We start from the raw sequence: 22,452 nt of genomic DNA, 5'->3' as shown, positions 1-22,452 counted from the left end.
CTTGGGTTGAGTTGCCTCTCTTACTCATTCAGCGTGATTCACGCCGGATCAGTAATCTTCTGCCGACTCTGCCACATAGTGAGTCACAGTACGTCTGCACATTCGCTGGAGGTGCCCCATTGTTCCACAGCCCTTACAGACGCAGTGCTTGAATTGACAATGATGGGCTCGATGATTACTTCCGCAGCACCAACATGGTGCTAATGGATTCGCATTCACACCCCACGGCGGACTCTGAGACATCCGAGGTCTGGCCTCTGCGGGCATGTAGGCCCTGACATGTACAGTTCTGCCTGCTGAAGGCGTTATTTTATGCACAGTACTTGCCGGTGAGTTTCAATGCTGCAATGATATCTGTTTAGTGTTATCGTTCGTGGACATAAAAGCCGGGGCTATCGTGATGGCCTTGCTCAGATCTAGAGGTGAATGACTTCGTGGCCGATTCCAAGCACGAAAAAGTCCCGCAACACTTCCCCCAAAAATCCAGCAAATATGCACGGTCCCGCAAGGCGTCTTAGGTCGGCGACATAGCTCGCCACTTCCTGGCCCTCGGAGTGATGGTGTGTGTAAAAGCGATATTTGGCCATTAAGATGCTCTCCTTCGGCTTGAGGTGTTCCCGAACCAGCGTGCACAACTCTTCATATGTCTTCTCCGTTGGTTTCGTCGGTGCTAGCAGATTTTTGATGAGGCCATATATCGTGGACCTGCAAACGGTGAGGATAATCGCTCTGCGCTTGACCGCAGTTTCTTCCTTTTCCAGCTCGTTGGCCACAAAGTACTGGTCAAGATCCTCAACAAAGGCTTCCCAATCATCACCCTCAACAAATCTCTCAAGAATACCAACGGCAGCCATAACTGCGTGAAAGTTCGTGATCTGTTACTCCAATTGTTACGTTCAGAATAACTCTACAAGACTGTACATCTTAAGCTCAAACTGTTCTGACCTTGGTCTCTTTATTATAACTCCAGAATGAGGAATCAGCATGGGAGATTGCCTTTTATACCTGCTTGCCCAGGGTGTGCAGAGGACCCTTGGGTCTCCCACAGGTGCGCCCCCTGGTGGCAAGTCTTACACATTGGTAATGTTTACATACATAGGTAATGTTTACATACATAACATGATCTGCAAATTTTTAATTTGTGCCCTGTACACCCAAGTCTAAATGATTAATATATATAAAGAAAAGCAATAATCCTAGTACTGACCCGTGGGAAACACCTTCCTCCAGTAGAAAAACAACCGTTCACCACTACAATCTGTTTCCTGTCACTTAGCTAATTTCATATCCATGCTGCCACTATCTCTTTTATTCCCTGGATTTCAACTTTGCTCACAAGCCTATTATGTGGCACTTTATCAAATGCCTTTTGAATGTCCATTTATACCACATCAACCACATTGCCCTCATCAACCCTCTCTGTTACCTCAAAGGTGGCAGAAATTACATATGTTAGAAGAACGTGAGTGAGACTTCACCATACCAATATAAACAAGGACTGAACGTGAATTTGAAGAGTCCCAAAGGGACTCAACGAGGTCTGCAAGGCCAGGGTCTTACCATCAGCAGTACAAAGATTATTCCGAGCATACAGCGATAAAGATAACAAAGTTTTAATCGCATAGGCACTATCTGACCAGACATTAACAGGTATGTCATGAATAATTTGAATCGTTGTCACCAGGGCTGCAACTTCAGCATATCGGGCGGAGTGGGGAATGCATTTGTACGCAAATCTTTGGTGAGACAGAACTACCACAAATTCAGTAAGGGATTTTACATCTCGGTGATAGAATGATCCATCAATTTAGATGTCCTGGGTGTCGCATAGCGGAGTAGGAGAGACAGGATGACGGTCGAACTTCAGTGGTGGAAATGGGCATTCATGACTTCCCCCCTCATACGATAGGAGCTGGGGTAGTAGAGATTTCTGCTTTGGTGTTATTTCTGATTCTCTCTGAGTTAATAGAAGAATCCAATGACTGAGTCAAGTGGAGGAGACCAAAGTGTCCCCTGGTTTAAGTAGAAGATTCAAGGGAGTGTGGGGGCTGTGAATCATTGTTTTGTTCAATCCGGTAATGAAGGTGAAGTGTTTAACCACCCAAGAAATTGGCCAACAGCTGTCGCTCACACAGTGTAATTCATCTCCACGCCAGTCAAAATGTGAGAGGTGTACGCAAATGGCATAAGTTTATCGTGTACCTCTTGGCACAGAACGGCAGCAAGACTCTGATCTGTGGATCCCACCTCCAGGTGGAAAGGCTTGTCCCGGTCAGGACTTGTCAGGCATGTGGCTTGCATAACAGCAGTTTTAAGGAGTGACACAGCCGTGGTATGTTCGGCTGCCCAATCACATGCCACAGAATCCTCTTCGCCCTTTAATAGTTCATATGGGGGTTTGGCGAGCTCCGCAAATCTGGGAATAAACGAGCGCTGGTATCCCACCAGATCCAAGGAGGAACGAAATGCAGTTCTGGATGCGGGCAATGGTAAATGCTGAATCACGTCAATCTAATGCTGGTCTGGACTAAACCCCTTCAGTCCCACATTAACCCCTAAAAATATCACTTCTGGTTGTAACAATTGTGCCTTTTTTGGATTAATTTTTAGTCCAGCCTTCAGAAGGTGGTCTAGTAGCTCTTCCATTAGTTCAATATGCGTCTCTGTCAGGTGTAGCAAGCAAGAGGTCATCAACATACTGCAGCAGACAATCGGGTTTAAGTGCTTGAGCCATCCATTTGGGGAATATAGTCAGAGTGTTGTGAAAGCCTTGAAGCAAACATGTCCCATGTATAACTTTGATCTTCAAAGGTGAAGGCAAACTTATACTGACCCTCTGCCCTAACAGGAATACTCCAGAACCCATTTGAAATGTCCATGGTGGAGAAGTAGCAGCTACCTGGTGGAATCTGGGATAGGAGAGTGGGGGTCTCCCGAACATCAGGGGCGCAAGCTGGGGTTACGGAATTAAGCTTGCGATAATTCATTGTTAGACGCCAACTATTATCTAGCTTCTTAACTGGCCAGGTTGGAGGATTAGTGGTAAAAGTGCCAGTGTGGATAACAACCTGCTTTAACAACGAATCAACTGTAGACCAAACATCAGCCGGAATGGAATACTGCTTAACAGGAGATTGGGAGGGTCCATTAATCGCCTTCATCTGAAAACATCCAACCACAATCATGTTTGGACTTGGTAAAAACTTCAGAAAATGGCTGAATTTGTGTATTGACCATAGGGTCTTCAGTCCTGGGTAGGGCAAAGTGCTCAGGTTTTTTTTTAAAAATCGCATATACCGAATGGACATCTGAAATAGATGTTGATGGTCCCTCATTGAGGTGCCACCAAAGACAATTATTAGCGTAGTCGAGGACAACATGGTGTTTGTACAGCTTGTCGCTTCCCAGGATACCTTTCTGGTCATGGGTGACCATATATACAGGAGAGGGGACATCAACGAAATTCCCATCAATGGACAAGACTATGAAGCTCAATCCCTAGTTAGTTAACTGAGTAGAAGCATTAAAGGCAGATTTAAGGCAATGCCTGCATAGCTGAAAGGATCAGAGCAGGCTGGGGAGCGGAAGGAGCAGTGTGACGGCCTAGCCCAGCAGGCTGAATGGCCCCCGGCCTGCGAGCACTAGCGGAGTAGGCCGGGGAGCAGAAGGAGCAGTGTGGCGGCGACCACTCCAGGGAGCAGCACGTGCTGGAGCAGGAAAGTAACGGCAGTGAAGAGGGACATCACCAAGATCCAGGATCCAGGTCGGTGATTAGTGCGTGGACAGATTCAGCAGGAGCAGCGAGGTCAGGGCGAAGAAGCAGTGAGAGATTGTAGAGGGGCCCAGGAGAGGCGTGAGTTTGGGGCCCAGGGGCAGCACGGGCCAGCCCACACTGCGATATGTGTGCACACTAGGTCTGTGCAGCAGAGCTGGTCTCCAGTCATCTTGGATAACCCTTGCTAGTGGACCAAGACTTAGCTCTGTCAAGCCCGTGTGGTGGCTGGTGTACAATGGCCACCACACGTTAAAAGAAATCCACTCACAGGCATCTTCCACCCTTTAATATTTAGTTTGGGACCTGGAATTTTAGGTTCTTCATTGAAACACCTGTGAAGTTTTTGTCGTGGAAGCAAGTTATCCTCAATTCGAGGGACTGCCTATGATGATGACGATGATGAAAGGATCGGGATCATGCAAAATAGTTATGGCAGAACTGGAATCCACTAGCAAAACATGGTGGAGGCCTCAATGATCAGTGGCCCGGACAAAGGGTTGTCCATCCTGCCCATACCAGACAGGAGAAGGCATGGTCACCACGGAGGCTGAGAAGCTGGGAGCGCATCTTTGCTACGAGAAACAGCCTAAACGTTTTGTCTCCCCCTCGCCTGACTGTGCTTCATGGTCTCAAATAATACCGAAAGGCGTGCTACCTCCTGCTGCAAAGCCTTCAGTTCAAGCTCATTAAGCACACAGATTGGAGATTGGTAACGTGGGCTATTATACGGACATCTATCATGGCAGTTGTGAGCATAGTGTCCGGGCTTATAACAAATTACTCTGTGTCCGTCTCCCAGCTGGGGAGGGGTCTGTGGAATCAGAGGACCCTCCACTGCCAACACTTTGGTCTCAGTAAAACCAAGGGCTGATTTAACCAGGTCCCAAGCTCGACTGTAAGAGTCCATCAGATCAACCCACGGGGTTCCCTGATGGATGCAATACCAAGAATGTCCCTTACATTTGACTGTGTCTGTCCCATTTTCCGCACTTCTGCTCTCACCCCTTTTGCCCCCACCCCTTTTGCCCCCGCCGTAAGAAAGCATTGATGAATATCAGCTTAAATCCCTCAGTTTTCCAAAACTCTTGGCCGTCATGGTTTTCCTGCGACAGGTCATACAAATCATACACTTGATTTGCAAAGGTCATGGGGTGTTCATTAGCTTCTTGCCAGGCTTCCCCAGCCGCGCGGGTGAAATTGACTGATTTCATGCCTAAACAGGTAAAATTGCATCCATGACATTCCACCAACCCTTATTTCTATTGTAGGTTTCCCATGGGAGTGAGGCCTTGAGTTTCTTTGAGGCACATGCCAACAGAATTTGTTTTAAGTCTGTCAACTGTAACTCGGGGTGACAGTGACGGAAATCACTGAGTTTGTCCCCCAGTTTATTGGCCCCATTTCTTTGGCTAATACTTTGCACTCTGCCGGGGTCAAACTTCGACTGGTAGTGGATATTTCCTCAGTTAGAGGCCGTTTGTAGGCTACAGAGGAGGTATCATTATCTAATTCATCATCCGAGGGTGTAAGGTCACCAAATCGAGTGGTAGTAGTGACTATATTAACCTGCTTGGTTTCCACTGGGACAGTTGGTGTAGTGACTATATTAACCTGCTTGGCTTCTACTGCGGCAGTCTGTCCTGGGTAGGGAGGGGGACGTGCAGAGGGTGAGGGACTATTCTGGTAAATTGAGTTATTATTGCACTGGGCTTTTCCTGTTAGATCGTCCAAATTAATAATGGAATTTCCTGGTTTAAGGCGACTAATGGCTGCAACATTAGTAGTTTGTCTCCCCAGTTTTCCCTTTAATTCCAGGATTTGTAATTCGCAGTGAGTATGGTCAGTGCTCCCAAGAGGTTTCTCAAGTAATTCTCTCAAGGCAGCCCTGGCATCCTCAAGTTGAGAGATCAGAGATTCATTTTTAATTTCTAAAGCCTTGTTATCCTCACAGACCTGATGGTGGCACCTTGAAGCAAGTTGTGATTCTTCTGGCGAGGCATGCTCTTGCCGGAGAAGGGCACAGGCTGTGTCGTGTTGGTCCTGCCAGTCTTGTAACTCCCTTTCAAGTCTTTCAGGAGTACAACTTTGCCTCCCAAACAAACGACACACAAGTGGCTGGCATAAGCTAGCCTATTCCTACCCTTTATATACCAGGTTATTGGGGGGCCTCAATTATAGAGCTTTTGGTGACAGCTCTGACAGTTTCAACGGAAGCTCAGACAGCTGTCATTGTGACGCTGAGTTCCAACATCTCCTCCAGCTTGCAAGGCATATAGGGCTAGACTTTCCACTATGGTCACTATCGCCCAAAAATAGGTGCTATTTACGGCCTTAGTGCTCTTTTTATTTTTCAGGATCGCTGGAATATTAGCCATTTTAAAAACCACTAATTTGCCCTTTTAATTTGGGCGATAGCCTTAGCGATGTGAAATGGGCCTTAGCGATATATTCAGCCGTGCAAGGCTGGCGTCCATAGCAACGGCCATTCTGCGCCTGTGCGTGTTTTTTTCAAGCAAAGAACTTTTCCCATGGGGGTTGACAGAGAGAACAGGGGATCTGATCCCCATCAATAGCATTATAGAACCTTTCTTTTATTCTAGCCCCTGTTGCTTTATAAAATAAAATCTATCAGCCAAATGAGCTGAACTCCACTTCCTTCCTCATGGGATGACATATCCTAGTTCTGCTTCTACTTGTACTGTGGACCAGTGGAGGAAAAAATCCATGATTAATATTAACCCTGACATTACAGCAATATACTTGTATGCAACTTTTTTCATTTTTTTCTCCCATCTCTATTCCGCAGCATGTGATCAATATTGGTTGAGAAATTACAGACCCCCCCATCACTATGGGCCCAAGTTTCCACATGATTTGCGCCTGATTTTTAGGAGCAACTGGTGGAGAACAGACTATCTTAGAAATCGCAATTCTCCATATTTTTTTTCTGCAGTTCTAGTCAGGTAGAACAGTTCTACTTTGGAACAGAATTTTTTCTTCAAAAGGGGGCGTGTCCGGCCACTGACTCCTGATTTCAAAGTTTCCACAGTGAAAACGTACTCCAAGCTAACTTAGAATGGAGCAAGTGAAGATTTTTGTAGAACTGAAAAAAACCTGTTCTACACATTAAAAAATCAGGCACAGGTTACAAATTAGGCGTCCAGAACGAGGTGGGGGGGGGGGGGGGAGGGGGGGGAAGGGAACTCATTAAATTCTACAATAAATCCTTATTTATACTTCTACAAATATTATACAAATAAACCCAACCTGAATAAACATTTATAAGCAAAGAAAAGATTAAATAAACCATCTTCCTACCTGTGTGAAAGTGCTTCAGTCAGCTCAGCGATGTGGCGTCGTTCCCGCGAACGGGAGGGAGGGGCAGGCAGTAAGCAGGAAGCCTCAGTGCTGATGGCAATGTGCTTTTATTAAAAAATGTTCAAAAATTAAACAGCTACAAAGAACTACAAAAATGGCTGAGTGCCAATGTTTCCTTCACACTGCGCGTGCGCGAATGCTCCAACGCGCATGCGCAGCGTTGCCTGCAGGAAAAAACTAATTTAAATAGTACCCGCCCCCTCCCACTTACAAAATCGGCGCGAGTGTAGGCTCCGCTCCCCCTGGGCGCCGCGCCAAACAGACAAGGAGCTGCAGGGCGCTCCAGAATCGCGCGTTTTTTTTCCGGCGCCGTTTTAGGCGCGAAAAACGGGCGCCCAGCTCGGAGGGGTGCCCTTTTTTTATCGTGTGGAAACTTGGGCCCTATAAATCGCTATAAATGCTCTTAATTGGTCCTCAACAAATGCAAAGTGATTAGATGATTGGCAAGAGTCAAAAAGGCCCATAAAATCACTCACAAATTGATTCTCCTGACAGCCTTTTACGACAGATCCTCCCCGTAGTGCCAAGTTATTGCAGCTTTTCTTCAGCCTATTTGTGGGCCAGCGATCATTTGGGCAAAATGCCGAAAGTAGCACTCGGCGCTAACCTGGGCCATAATCGAGCGCAAGTTTTGATTATGAGCACTATTCTCGACTTTGCACGAAGACGACGTCATATATATATTTTTTTTTAAGTAGGCTGGGCAATGCAGCTCATTCAGCAGTGCCGAAAGTTGGGCCGACGATAAATGGGCTATAATTGGGCGCTAGTTTCCACTTTTCAACAAATATGGGCAATAGCCTGCAACTTAGCTCTTATATGGGCGCTAAATGGGCAATAATGTGCCGAAGGTCTAGCCCATAGGAAAGCACGGATAGGGCTTCCAAATCATCACATCACTCCTGCACTCTGTTCTCACATAGATCAGTGGGAGTACCGAGGCTCAGCCCCGTGTGTGTGGCAGTGGTGCCATGGGAGAGGCACATGCCCGGCGCTCTCAGGATGTCAGCATACCTGCTCCCACACCAGCCTGTCAGCCAGTACCCCTGTTTGTTGATGGCAATAGCCAGCTGGGCCAGACTGTCCTGGCTGCTCTCGAGGTGCCGCAGTCTGCAGCTGGGCCTTTTAAGACCAGAACTCCTCAGGGTTGCCCACCATGGCCATCTTAGGTGCCCTCAGAGGATATTCTGCAGCCTTCCACTTCACAGGCCCTGAACCTGAGGAAAGCCTACTATCCGGACAAAACCTAGACCTCGGCCTTCCTGCTTTGCTGACTCCATGAAGGAAATTATAAATTCAATTTGTTTAGTGAGGAGTGCTTGATGTTGACTAATGTTGCTCACGTCACCCGTTGCAGCCTGGAATGACCCAGAGACATAGAAATTCAGGGCCACATTGACCTTCAGGCCCACAGCAATGCAATGTGTGACCTGCTGCTGGGCTGTAGTTGGTGCTGTAATAAGTGACATTGCTCAGTCACAACCTTCCTCGTGAAGCGGAGCCACCGGACGCCAGAAAAATGGACAGCTGTGAATTGAATTTCTGCCCATAAAAGGACAGTAACTGCAGTTCTGAGCACTGTTGAATTCACCGACCACATTTTCCTTCTATCGAGCTAGGAGATCAGAAACAAATGGAATAAGATGAAATTCAAACACATTTATAACAGTGTGTTGGAAATGGTACTTCAATACAATTTTTTTTTAAAACAGGTATTTTCTTTTATATGTAAAGCATGATGATAAGAAAATCATCATCATCATAGACAGTCCCTCGGAATCAAGGAGGACTTGCTTCCACTCCCAAAGTGAGTTACTTGACGGCTAAACAGTCCGATACGAGAGCCGCAGACCCTGTTACAGGTGGGAGACATTCGTCGGGGGAAGGGGTCGGTAGGGTTGGTTTGCCGCGCACTCCTTCCGCTGCCTGCGCCTGGCCTCTTCCTGCTCCTTGCGTCGAGACTCGAAGAGCTCAACGCCCTCCCAGATGGACTTTCTCCACCTCGGGCGGTCTGCGGCCAGGGTCTCCCAAGTGTCAGTGGTGATGTCGCACTTTACCAGGGAGGCTTTGAGGGTGTCCTTATAACATTTCTGCTGTCCGCCTTTGGCTCGTTTACCATGAAGGAGCTCCGCATAAAGCATTTGCTTAGGGAGTCTCGTATCTGGCATGCGTACTATGTGGCCTGCCCAGCGAAGCTGATCGAGTGTGGTCAGTGCTTCAATACTGGTGATGTTAGCCTGGTCGAGGACACTGATGTTGGTGTGCCTGGCCTCCCAGGGGATTTGCAGGATCTTGCGGAGACATCGTTGCTGATATATCTCCAATGACTTGAGGTGCCTTCTGTACATCGTCCATGCCTCAGACCCATACAGGAGGGCGGGTATTACTACAGCCCTGTAGACCATGAGTTTGGTGGTAGATTTGAGGGCCTGGTCTTATATAGGAACATAGAAAATAGGTGCAGGAGTAGGCCATTTAGCCCTTCGAGCCTGCACCACCATTCAATAGGATCATGGCTGATCATTCACCTCAGTACCCCTTTCCTGCTTTCTCTCCATATCCCTTGATGCTTTTAGCCGAAAGGGGCATATCTAACTCCCTCTTGAATATATCCAATGAACTGGCATCAGCAACTCTGCGGCAGGGAATTCCACAGGTTAACAACTCTCTCAGTGAAGAAGTTTCTCCTCATCTCAGTCCTAAATGGACTGCCCCTTATCCTAAGACTGTGTCCCCTGGTTCTGAACTTCCTCAACATCGGCAACATTCTTCCCGCATCTAACCTGTCCAGTTCCGTCAGAATCTTATACATTTCTATCAGATCACCTCTCATCCTTCTAAACTCATGTATAAAGGTCCAGTTGATCCAGTCTCTCCTCATGTGTCAGTCCAGCCATCCCGAGAATCAGTCTGGTGAACCTTCGCTGCGCTCCCTCAATAGCAAGAACGTCCTTCCTCAGACTAGGAAACCAAAACCGAACACAATATTCCAGGTGAGGCCTCACCAAGGCCCTGTACAATTGCAGTAAGACCTCCCTGCTCCTATACTCAAATCCCCTAGCTATGAAGGCCAACATACCATTTGCCTTCTTCACTGTCTGCTGTACCTGCATGCCAACTTTCAATGATTGATGTACCATGACACCCAGGTTTCATTGCACCTCCCCTTTTCCTAATCTGCCGCCATTCAGATAATATTCTGCCTTCGTATTTTTGCCACCAAAGTGGATAGCCTCACATTTATCCACATTATACTGCATCTGCCATGCATTTGCCCACTCACCTAACCTGTCCAAATCAGCCTGCAGCCTCTTAGCATCCTCCTCACAGCTCACACCGCCACCCAGTTTAGTGTCATCTGCAAACTTGGAGATATTACACTTAATTCCTTCATCCAAATCATTAATGTATATTGTAAAGAGCTGGGCTCCCAGCACTGAGCCCTGCGGCACTCTACTAGTCACTGCTTCCCATTCCGAAAAGGACCCGTTTATCCCGACTCTCTGCTTCCTGTCTGCCAACCAATTCTCTATCCACGCCAGTACATTACCTCCAATACCATGTGCTTTGATTTTGCGCACCAATCTCTTATGTGGGACCTTGTCAAAGGCCTTTTGAAAGTCCAAATACACCACATTCACTGGTTATCCCTTGTCCACTCTACTTGTTACATCCTCCAACAAATCAAGAAGATTTGTCAAGCATGATTTCCCTTTCATAAATCCATGCTGACTTGGACTGATCCTGTCACTGCTTTCCAAATAATTGATTCCAACAATTTCCCACTACTGATGTCAGGCTAACTGGTCTATAATTACCCGTTTTCTCCCTCCCTCCTTTTTAAAAAGTGGTGTTACATTAGCTACCCTCCAGTCCATAGGAACTGATCCAGAGTCGATAGACTGTTGGAAAATCATCACCAATGCATCCACTATTTCTCGGGCTACTTCCTTAAGTACTCTGGGATGTAGACAATCAGGCCCCGGGGATTTATCGGCCTTCAATCCCATCGATTTCCCCAACACAATTTCCCGCCTAATAAGGATATCCTTCAGTTCCTCCTTCTCATAGACCCTCGGTCCCCTAGTACATCCGGAAGGTTATTTGTGTCTTCCTTCGTGAAGACAGAACCAAAGTATTGTTCAATTGGTCTGCCATTTCTTTAGTCCCCATTATTAATTCACCCGAGTCCGACTCCAAGGGACCTACGTTTGTCTTCACTAATCTTTTTCTCTTCACATATCTATAGAAGCTTTTGCAGTTAGTTTTTATGTTCCCGGCAAGCTTCCTCTCATACTCTATTTTCCCCCTCCGAATTAAACCCTTTGTCCTCCTCTGCTGAATTCTAAATTTCTCCCAGTCCTCAGGTTTGCTGCTTTTTCTGGCCAATTTATATGCCTCTTCCTTGGATCTAACACTATCCTTAATTTCCCTTGTTAGCCACGGTTGAACCACCTTCCCTGTTTAATTTTTACTCCAGGCAGGGATGTACAATTGTTGACGTTCATCCACGTGATCTATAAATGTTTGCCATTGCCTATCCACCGTCAACCCTTTAAGTATCATTTGCCAGTCTATTCTAGCCAATTCACGCCTCATGCCGTCGAAGTTAGCTTTCCTTAAGTTCAGGATCCTAGTTTCTGAATTAACTGTGTCACTCTCCAACTTAATAAAGAATTCAGCTATATTATGGTCACTCTTCCCCAAGCGGCCTCACACAATAAGATTGCTAATTAGTCCCTTCTCATTACACATCACACAGTCTAGGATAGCCAGCTCTCTAGTTGGTTCCTCGACATATTGGTCTAGAAAACCATCCCTAATACACTCCAGGAAATCCTCCTCCACCGCATTGCTACCAGCTTGGTTAGCCCAATCAACGTATAGATTAAAGTCGCCCATGATTACTGCTGTACCTTTATTGTATGCATTCCTTATTTCTTGTTTGATGCTGTCCCCAACCTCACTACCACTGTTTGGTGGTCTGTACACAACTCCCACCAGCGTTTTCTGCCCTTTGGTGCTCCATAGCTCCACCCATACTGATTTCACATCATCCAAGCAAATGTCCTTCCTTACCATTGCATTAATTTCCTCTTTAACCAGCAACGCCACCCCGCCTCCTTTTCCTTTCTGTCTATCCTTCCTGAATGTTGAATACTCCTGGATGTTGAGTTCCCAGCCTTGGTCACCCTGGAGCCATGTCTCTGTGATGCCAATTACATCATATCCATTAACTGCTATCTGCGCAGTTAATTCGTCCACCTTATTCCGAATACTCCTCGCATTGAGGCACAGAGCCTTCAGGCTTGTTTTTTTAACACACTTTGCCCCTTTAGAATTTTGCTGTAATGTGGCCCTTTTTGTTTTTTGCCTTGGGTTTCTCTGTCCTCCACTTTTACTATTCTCCTTTCTATCTTTTGCCTCTGTCTCCCTTTTATTTCCCTCTGCCTCCCTGCATAGGTTCCCATCCCCCTGCCATATTAATTTAACTCCTCCCCAACAGCACTAGCAAGCACTGCCCCTCGGACATTGGTTCCGGTCCTGCCCAGGTGCAGACCGTCCGGTTTGTACTGGTCCCACCTCCCCCAGAACCGGTTCCAATGCCCCAGGAATTTGAATCCCTCCCTTTTGCATCATTCCTCAAGCCACGTTTTCATATGAGCTATCCTGCGATTCCTACTCTGACTAGCACGTGGCACTGGTAGCAATCCCGAGATTACTACTTTTGAGGTCCTACTTTTTAATTTAGCTCCAAGCTCCCTAAATTCGTCTCGTAGTACCTCATCCTGTTTTTTTACCTATGTCGTTGGTACCTATATGCACCACGACAACTGGCTGTTCACCCTCCCTTTTCAGAATGTCCTGCACCTGCTCCGAGACATCCTTGACCCTTGCACCAGGGAGGCAACATACCATCCTGGAGTCTCGGTTGCGGCCGCAGAAACGCCCATCTATTCCCCTTACAATTGAATCCCCTATCACTGTCGCTCTCCCACTCTTTTTCCTGCCCTCCTGAGCAGCAGAGCCACTCACGGTGCCATGAACTTGGCTGCTGCTGCCTTCCTGATGAGTCATCCCCCTCAACAGTACCCAAAGAGGTGTATCTGTTTTGCAGGGGGATTACCGCAGGGGACCCCTGCACTACCTTCCTTGCACTGCTCTTCCTGTTGGTCAACCGTTCCCTATCTGGCTGTGTACCCTTTACCTGCGGTGTGACCAACTCGCTAAACGTGCTATTCACGTCATTCTCAGCATCGTGGATGCTCCAGGGTTCATCCACCCGCAGCTCCAGTGCCGCAATGCGGTCTGTCAGGATCTGCAGGCGAATGCACTTCCCGCTCACGTAGTCCTCAGGGACACCGGAAGCGTCCCCGAGTTCCCACATAGTACAGGAGGAGCATAACACATGTCCGAGCTCTCCTGCCATGACTTAACACTTGGATTAACTGAATTGGGCAACAGTGTTAAAAGGTTACTTACTGATAAAGAAAGAAAAAGAAAAACTACTTACCAATCACCAGCCAATCACTTAACCCCTTGGCTGTGATTTCTTTCTACTTCTTTGTTGCCTTGTAGCTGCACAAGCCACGCCTCTCCACGCCTCTCGCTGACGCACCATGACTCCCGACAACTCACGGACGCTGAGCCTTTTTATAGGCCTCTCCACGCACCTCTAGACCCTCTCGCCGCCTCACCACAAACTCCCGACGACTCACTGATGCTGGGCCTTTTTATAGGCCTCTCCACGCACCTCCAGAGCTTCTCGCCAACTCACCACAAACTCCCGACGACTCACGGATGCTGGGCCTTTTTATAGGCCTCTCCACGCACCTCTAGACCCTCTCGCCGCCTCACCACAAACTCCCGACGACTCACGGATGCTGGGCCTTTTTATAGGCCTCTCCACGCACCTCTAGACCCTCTCGCCGCCTCACCACAAACTCCCGACGACTCACGGACGCTGGGCCTTTTTATAGGTCTCTCCACGCATCTCCCGAGCCTCCCGCCGACTCACCACGAACTCTTCAAACACTCTTTTCTGCAGGCAGCCGAAGTACTGGAGGCGATGCTGAATCTCCACATCAATGTTTGCCTTTGTTGATAAGAGGCTCCCGAGATATGGGAAATGGTCCACGTTGTCCAGGGCCGTGCTGTGGATCTTGATGATTGGAGGGCAGTGCTATGCGGCGATGACAGGCTGGTGAAGGACCTTTGTCTGACAGATGTTAAGCATAAGGCCCATGCTTTCATATGCCTCCGTGAATACATTGACTATATCCTGGAGTTCAGCCTCGCAGACGCAGGCATCGTCCGCATACTGCAGCTCAACGACAGAGGTTGGGGTGATCTTGGACCGGGCCTGGAGGCCGTGTAGGTTAAACAGCTTCCCACTGGTTCTGTAGTTTAATTCCACTCCAACAGGGTGGATAAGAAAATATGACCGTACTAGATTACCCAGACTATCTATGTTTCAAGTATTTTAAACCTAAATATTTTCATACAGCTTCAACTGACATTCAAGAAAGCAAATTAATAAAATGATCACCTACTATACTGGAGTCAGAGTCGCATTATATTCAAAATGGAAAACAGTGATAGGCGAAGATTTACTGGCTCTGGAAAGAGCATCTCAGGCAGGAGACAAAGTTGAATAATTAAGAGATAACTTGCAGTCTACTTTTATTTCAAAGTCACTTCATTCAAATTATCTGATAACGTAGATTATTAGCATTCAATTCACATTTTCCCATGTTATTTACACAACTTAATTCAAGCTACTGGATAATTCAGATTATTTAGTGCAAAAAATGCCTTCAAATTATCATTAGAGTGTAATAGAATGCCACTATATTCATTGCATAAATGATCAGATGACAGCCCTTCCTAAACTCAATGGAAAATTACCATTCAGAAAGGTCATGTGTTGAATAAGAGTTCTTGGAGTCCCAGTTTTCTATCCTGGGAATTAGTTCAAATGACTTAACTTGAATAAGAGCACTACTTTCAAAGCCATTCTAATGTGGATGATAAGAATAATTTTATCCGAAGGAGTAGATTGCAAACAAAGTCACAAATGGCATCTTCGGTGACTGCGACCATGGTGCACTATTCTTCTCAAGCTCTCTACACGATCGACCAAACCACCACTCGCCAAAGCCACTCCTTAAATTTCCAATTGAGTGGGATGATCCTCACTTGGATCATCCATGGGGTCATTCCTTTATCAAATGTTCTGGGCAACATGGAATGGTACATGCAGGATTTGGTTCATAAAACCTTTTAACATATATTTCTTCCCATCTCCTCTCCTTTTTTTAAACCTGTCAGGAGGGTATGATAATTTGGGCTGTTGGATTTTTCATGATTCAATCAAAGGTCTAATGCCAGGCAAGCAGATCACAGGATGGGAAGGGAATAATAAAAGAAAGGACTTTCATTTATATAAGCACATTTCACAACCTCAGGATGTCCTAAGATGTCACTGTTGTATTGTAGGAAACGTGGCTGTCAATTTGCGCACAGCAAGCTCCCACAAGCAGCAAGAAGATAATTACCATCATCTGTTTTTTAGTGATGTTGGTTGAGGGATAAATACTGGCCAAGATACTGGGGAGAACTTCCCAGCTCTTCTTCAAATAGTGCCGTGGGATCGTTTACGTCCACCTGAGGGGGCAGGTCATAAAAACTCACTCAATAAGGAGGTGTGGATAACAGGCAGTCAGGTTGCTATCTGGTTGAGCCATCAAGCTTCACCCAATGTATGTAGTAATGAAATGTATGAGAGAGAGAGAGAGAGAGAAGAAATGTAACATTGGAATAGAAATATTTTTTTAAAACACAATAGCGTTTTATTCCAATATACAAAGGCGAACATTCTCTACATTGTATTGCAGAACATGCAACATGTTCCTCTGAGGAATCCTGACCTTAATTGTGCTCTCAACATCACAACCAATGTATTTATTTAAGAAAAGTAAAATACTGCAGCTGTTGGAAATCTGAAACAAAAACAGAAAACATTGGATATACTCAACAGGTCAGCGAGAACCGATGGAGAACACGAAAAATGTTTCAGGATTAGGCCTTTCTTTAGGACAGCTTATCTTGTTTATACTGGATTAAAAATTTCATTTGCACGGCTGTAGAATTCACTGTGTCAGATGTATTACATACAACAACATAATGCTGAAAACAGCTAACTATTTAGCTTATCCCTTGTTCGAAGTAACTAATATGTTTGCAATGCAATCTGACAGGATTCAAGAATTTTAATCAGACTAAATCCATTGACAGTATCCAGCCCAGTACAATAGAACTAAAAGAATACTGCAGGGACTTAATTAACATGCAAATGTCAGAGTTAAAAGACAAAAGGCTAAATATTAGCTTAGCACAAATAGAGAAAATGACATCTTGGTCACTGGCACAATGTAAAAATTTGCATCAGCTACTGCAGCTGAGATGGCTTTTGATCCTTCCATTTGTTTACATCAGGGAGTTTGCTGAGCTCATAAATATGGAGAGACATCCTACCTTGCAGAAAATTAACTTCTCGACCAAGCAATGTCCTCCTCTGGATGGCTGAAAGATTTTTGTTGCAAATAAACGCAGCTGAGAAGTGAGAGCAGGGTGGTGTGATCAGTTTTGGATTGTTCTAGCAGAGCCAACACAGACACAATGGGTCCTTTCCGTGTTGCAATCTTCTATGGTTGTTATAGTGCTAAATGACAACATTTCACAGCAAGTCAGTGTCAGCACTTATTAGCACAAAGCAATGTTACTGAGTACCCCTCTGTCCCTCAGTTCCAAGTCTAGTTGCTAATGCAATGGACGGGCTCCGCTACTCCAACAGCTCACTCCCAGCACCGCTGGCCTCGAGTGCCAGCTCTGTATATTGTAGGCAGGAACACTCGGGAGAGAGAGTTGACATTTAAACAACAATGACAGTTATCAATAGATAAAAGACATAAAAACTACTTAAAAAGAAAATTCACCCCCAATCTCGGTGATATTTTATCGGAAAGTGTGCATATCCATTACATTTATTCTAGTAGCTTAAATCCAAGGCAGAGGCATATAAATTGGCCAGAAAAATTAGCAAACCTCAGGACTGGGAGAAATTTAGGATTCAGCAAAAGAGGTCAAAAGGTTTAATTAGGAGAGGGAAAATAGAGTATGAGAGTAAGCTTGCAGGAAACATAAAAACTGACTGCAAAAGTTCTATAGATATGTGAAGAGAAAAAGATTAGTGAAGACAAACGTAGGTCCCTTGCAGTCAGAATCAGGTGAATTTATGATGGGGAACAAAGAAATGGCAGACCAATTAAACAAATAATTTGGATCTTACTTCACTAAAGAAGACACAAATAACCTTCCGGAAATACTAGGGGACCGAGGGTCTAACGAGAAGGAGGAACTGAAGGAAATCCTTTAGTGAAATTGATGAGATTGAAGGTCGATAAATCCCCAGGGCCTGATAGTCTGCATCCCAGAATACTTAAGGAAGTGGCCCTAGAAATAGTGGATGCATTGTTGCTCATTTTCCAACATTCTATAGACTCTGGATCAGTTCCTATGGATTGATGAGTAGCTAATGTAACTCCACTTTTTAAAAAAAAAAAAGAGGGAGAAAACAGGGAATTATAGCCCGGTTAGCCTAACATCGGATGCGCAGAAAATTATTAAAAGATGTAATAGCAGCGCATTTGGAAAGCAGTGACAGGATCGGTCCAAGTCAGCATGGCTTTATGAAAGGGAAATCATGCTTGACAAATCTTCTAAAATTTTTTGAGGATGTAACTAGTAGAGTGGACAAGGGAGAACCAATGGATGTGGTGTATTTGGAATTTCAAAAGGCTTTTGACAAGGTCCCACACAAGAGATTAGTCTGCAAAATTAAAGCACATGGTATTGGGGGTAATATGCTGACATGGATAGAGAACTGGTTGGCAGACAGGAAGCAAAGAGTAGGAATAAACGGATCCTTTTCAGAATGACAGGCAGTGACTAGTGGGGTACCGCAAAGTTCAGTGCTGGGACCCCAGCTATTTACAATATACATTAATGATTTAGACGAAGGAATTGAATGTAATATCTCCAGGTTTGCAGATGACACTAAGCTGGGTGGCAGTGTGAGCTGTGAGGAGGATGCTAAGAGGCTGCAGGGTGACTTGGACAGGTAAGGTGAGTGGGCAAATGCATGGCAGATGCAGTATAATGTAGATAAATGTGAGGTTATCCACTTTGATGGCAAAAACAGGAAGGCAGATTATCTTCTGAATGGTGACAGATTAGGAAAAGGGGAGGTGCAACAAGACCTGGGTGTCATGGTACATCAGTCATTGAAAGTTGGCATGCAGATACAGCAGGCAGTGAAGGCGGCGAATGGCATGTTGGCCTTCATAGCGAGAGGATGAGAGTATAGGAGCAGGGAGGTCTTACTGCAGTTGTACAGGGCCTTGGTGAGGCCACACCTTGAATATTGTGTACAGTTTTGGTCTCCTAATCTGAGGAAGGACATTCTTGCAATTGAGGGAGTGCAGCGAAGGTTCACCAGACTGATTCCCGGGATGGCAGGACTGAAATATGAAGAAAGACTGGATCTAGTAGGCTTATATTCACTGGAATTTAGAAGAATGAGAGGGGATCTCACAGAAACATATAAAATTCTGACAGAATTGGACAGGTTAGATGCAGGAAGAATGTTCCCGATGTTGGGGAAGTCTCGAACCAGGGGTCACAGTCTAAGGGTAAGGGGTAAGCCATTTAGGACCGAGATGAGGAGAAACTTCTTTACTCAGAGAATTGTGAACCTGTGGAATTCTCTACCACAGAAAGTTGTTGAGGCCAGTTCGTTAGATATTTTCAAAAGGGAGTTAGATGTGGCCCTTACAGCTAAAAGGATCAAGGGGTATGGAGAGAAAGCAGGAATGGAGTACTAAAGTTGCATGATCAGCCATGATCATATTGAATGGTGGTGCAGGCTCAAAGGGTCGAATGACCTACTCCTGCACCTATCTCTTGCTGGCTGCCCGGTCACATGCCATCCAATCCAATAATGCACTCTTAGACCATGATGTGCTAAGTATGAGACACTTTTTCTCTGTGTGGTTTCTGTTAACACTGTCCAACTCTATTTCCCATTGTTTCTGTCACATTCTTTCTAAGATCCTCCCCCCACCCCCTCTTCTTTTTTCAATGTCCTCAATGTCTCGTTTCTATGTGCCTCTCAAATATTTTCCTTTACTAGTGCACTCAAATTCTATTAGCCTCACACGACGGGCGGGGGAGCTAAAAAGCGACCCAAGCCACTGTGCATGCCACCTTTTTTTACGGCAGCAGATATTGGGGAGTTCGATCTCCCGCTGGGGAGAAGTGGGGTGCTTAATTAACATATTTAAATTAGGCACCCACAGTGCAATTAGGAGCCAGATTTAAAATTCATTGCAGCTTCTGCAAGGGTTTCCCAGAAGTCGAGAAACCCAGCAGTGAAAGAGAAGCAGGAACTGCAGCTCTACAGGGTAAGTTTCTCTTTCAGCACTCCTTGTGGGTCAGGAGGAGTGGGAATGCTTCCCCGTATTTCCCCCAGGTCCGTGAGAAAAGTCTTCATCCTCCCCCAGCCCTGCCCACCAGTCTCACCATCCCTCCCTCGCCCACCACCCCAGCCCTCCCGATTGCAGGTCTCTACCTTTTCTCTCTTATAGAAACATAGAAAATAGGTGCAGGAGTAGGCCATTTGGCCCTTCGAACCTGCACCAACATTCAAGATCATGGCTGATCATTCCTTCAGTACCCCTTTTCCTGCTTTCTCTCCATAGCCCTTGATCCCCTTAACCGTAAGGGCCATATCTAACTCCCTCTTGAATATATCCCATGAACTGGCATCAACAACTCTCTGCAGCAGGGAATTCCACAGGTTAGCAACTCTTTCAGTGAAGAAGTTTCTCCTCATCTCAGTCCTAAATGGCCTACCCCTTATCCTCAGACTGTGTACCCTGGTTCTGGACTTCCCGAAAATCAGGAATATTCTACCTGCATCTAACCTGTCCCGTCCCTTCAGAATCTTGTATGTTTCTATGAGATCCCCTCTCATCCTTCTAAACTCCAATGTATAAAGGCCCAGTTGATGCAGTCTCTCCTCATATGTCAGTCCAGCCATCCCAGGAATCAGTCTGGTGAACCTTCGCTGCACTCCCTCAATAGCAAGAACGTCCTTTCTCAGATTAGGAGACCAAAACTGAACACAATATTCCAGGTGAGGCCTCACCAAGGCCCTGTACAACTGCAGTAAGACCCCCCTGCTCCTATACTCAAATCCCCTAGCTATGAAGGCCAACATACCATTTGTCTTCTTCACCGCCTGCTGTACCTGCAAGCCAACTTTCAATGACTGATGAACCATGACACCCAGGTCTCGTTGCACCTCCCTTTTTCCTAATCTATCGTCATTCAGATAATATTCTGTCTTCACATTTTTGTCCCCAAAGTGGATAACCTCACATTTATCCACATTATACTGCATCTGCCATGCATTTGCCCACTCACCTAACCTATGCAAGTCACCCTGCAGCTTCTTAGTGTCCCCCTCACAGCTCACACCGCCACCCTCCACTCCCCCCCCACCCCCCCCCCAAATCTCCCCACCCCCGATTGCCGGGGAGTGTCCCCAAGGATCCCTGGCTGTGGCCTCCTGCCGCTGGTGCTGCCTTCCACCAACCGACCAGGCTGACCATTTGGCTGGCTGCCGGGCAGGAGATGGAGCTACAAAATGTTAATGAGGTCCAGTCGTTAAGATCGCATCCTGGCCAGGACTGGTTATTCGGCCATTTTCAGCCTAATCCGCACATTCCCCATAAATATCTTACTTTTGCTACAGGTTACACACCAAAGTAGCAGTGGGTCAGAGGTGAAGGTGGGGGTGGGAATGGTTGCTGGGGAAATGCTTCAACATTGAAGGGGAAGAGAAAGTGTGGCTGAGTATTACACTGGTAGGCACTGCAGCCAGGACGAATCAAGGGTTTGAGATTTGATGTGGGGGACAGAAGGAGTGGGCAGAGTGGGCCAGGATCGACAGGGGCCCATAGTGTCTTTGTGGTGTCAGGAGGGGCTCACCCACTGCTCTAGAAAAGAGGCCCGGGTCATTTTAACCCTCGGGCTATTTTAACTCCCAGGCTTCATTTAAATCCTGCCAGACAACTTCCTGCTGATAAAAGGTAGGTGGTGGGATTGGCTACCCACACTATCTCGCAGGGAACTCCAGCTCCTCCTGCCCAAACAAGAAAAGTTTTTAAAAAACTTACCTGTTTGGGTCTCTTCTGACCCAGCCCCCACTCCCACTGGCTTCACATTAAAATTGCAGTCAGGTCCTGATGACATCATCGAGACCCAACATGCATATGTACAGCAGGACCCCAATGGCTTTAGGCAGGTATCCTTGCTGCCTGCTCAGTACAGCAAGTGCAAATTCAGAATGTGAGCTTTCTGGCAGGTTAACAACTTAAGTGATTTTAACTGCCCACTCGCCCAATTTCTGCTGGGCGGGTAGAGTTAAAATCATTCCCTAGATACCATAACGTAAAATTTTATCACCAACATATATCAGCTTGATTAAAAAAAAATGCCCCCCCCTGCCCCCCAAAAATTAGCTATGCATTAAATGCAATCCATTGCTTTCAATTAGAGATTTTTTTTGAACTTGCTATGTTTCCTCACAACATTTTCAACCCAAGTGATTGTTTATCTGAAAAGATACAAATTTCTCTACATTTTAGTTGAGTAAAAAGGCTGCTTGCTAAAAGATCTAAAAATTGATGATTATGGTACATTAAGTTTTAACACTTGTTTGTAACTGAAGTGGTAAAAGCTTTTTTGTTTCAGTTACTTATAGTTCAAAATACATAGCAGACAGACGTTTTACAATAATCAAACCAAATGGCTGTGTGTCTGTGTGGGAAAATGAAACTTATCTATATTGCATTGACAGATTTGGGTCAAACAACATCTTTATGTCCACAGTAAGCATCAGCTCAACGACTGGAAATAATGAGACATGACATTAGCTGCAGGCCATCATGAGTTACGTGCCCATTTCATTCCTAGATCAAGATAATTGTGCATAACAGCAGATTATGACGAACTTAATCTTTAATTTTTAAGGATATTGAAAACAAACTATTTATTTCACCTGGTACCTCTAGTAGTTCAACAGTGGACTCCTGTTCATAGGGCTTCAAGGGCAATGCCTGATAATCTTTATTCAAGCTCAATTCCACTCAATGGGGATATTTTCAGTGTTG

At 45.8% G+C, this 22,452-nt stretch overlaps 1 protein-coding gene across 2 annotated transcripts in view; it reads right to left on the bottom strand.

Annotated features, from left to right (window-relative positions):
- The window catches only part of xxylt1 (xyloside xylosyltransferase 1), a 198,327-nt gene that overhangs the window by 90,224 nt on the left and 85,651 nt on the right, over positions 1–22,452 (bottom strand). Inside the window, exon 3 of one of the 2 annotated variants that reach the window (XM_070882289.1) lies at positions 16,691–16,768. The exons of the other annotated variant lie outside the window; for it this stretch is intronic. Within the exon in view, the coding sequence (XP_070738390.1) occupies positions 16,691–16,768 (78 nt within the window). The remainder of the gene's footprint in view (positions 1–16,690; positions 16,769–22,452) is intronic. 2 annotated transcript variants of the gene reach the window in all.

The sequence above is a fragment of the Pristiophorus japonicus genome, chromosome 6 (genome assembly GCF_044704955.1).
Source record: "Pristiophorus japonicus isolate sPriJap1 chromosome 6, sPriJap1.hap1, whole genome shotgun sequence".
Taxonomy (NCBI): Eukaryota; Metazoa; Chordata; class Chondrichthyes; family Pristiophoridae; genus Pristiophorus; species Pristiophorus japonicus.
The sequence above is the reverse complement of the archived record's forward strand: the minus strand, read 5'-3'. Positions and strand labels throughout refer to the sequence as shown.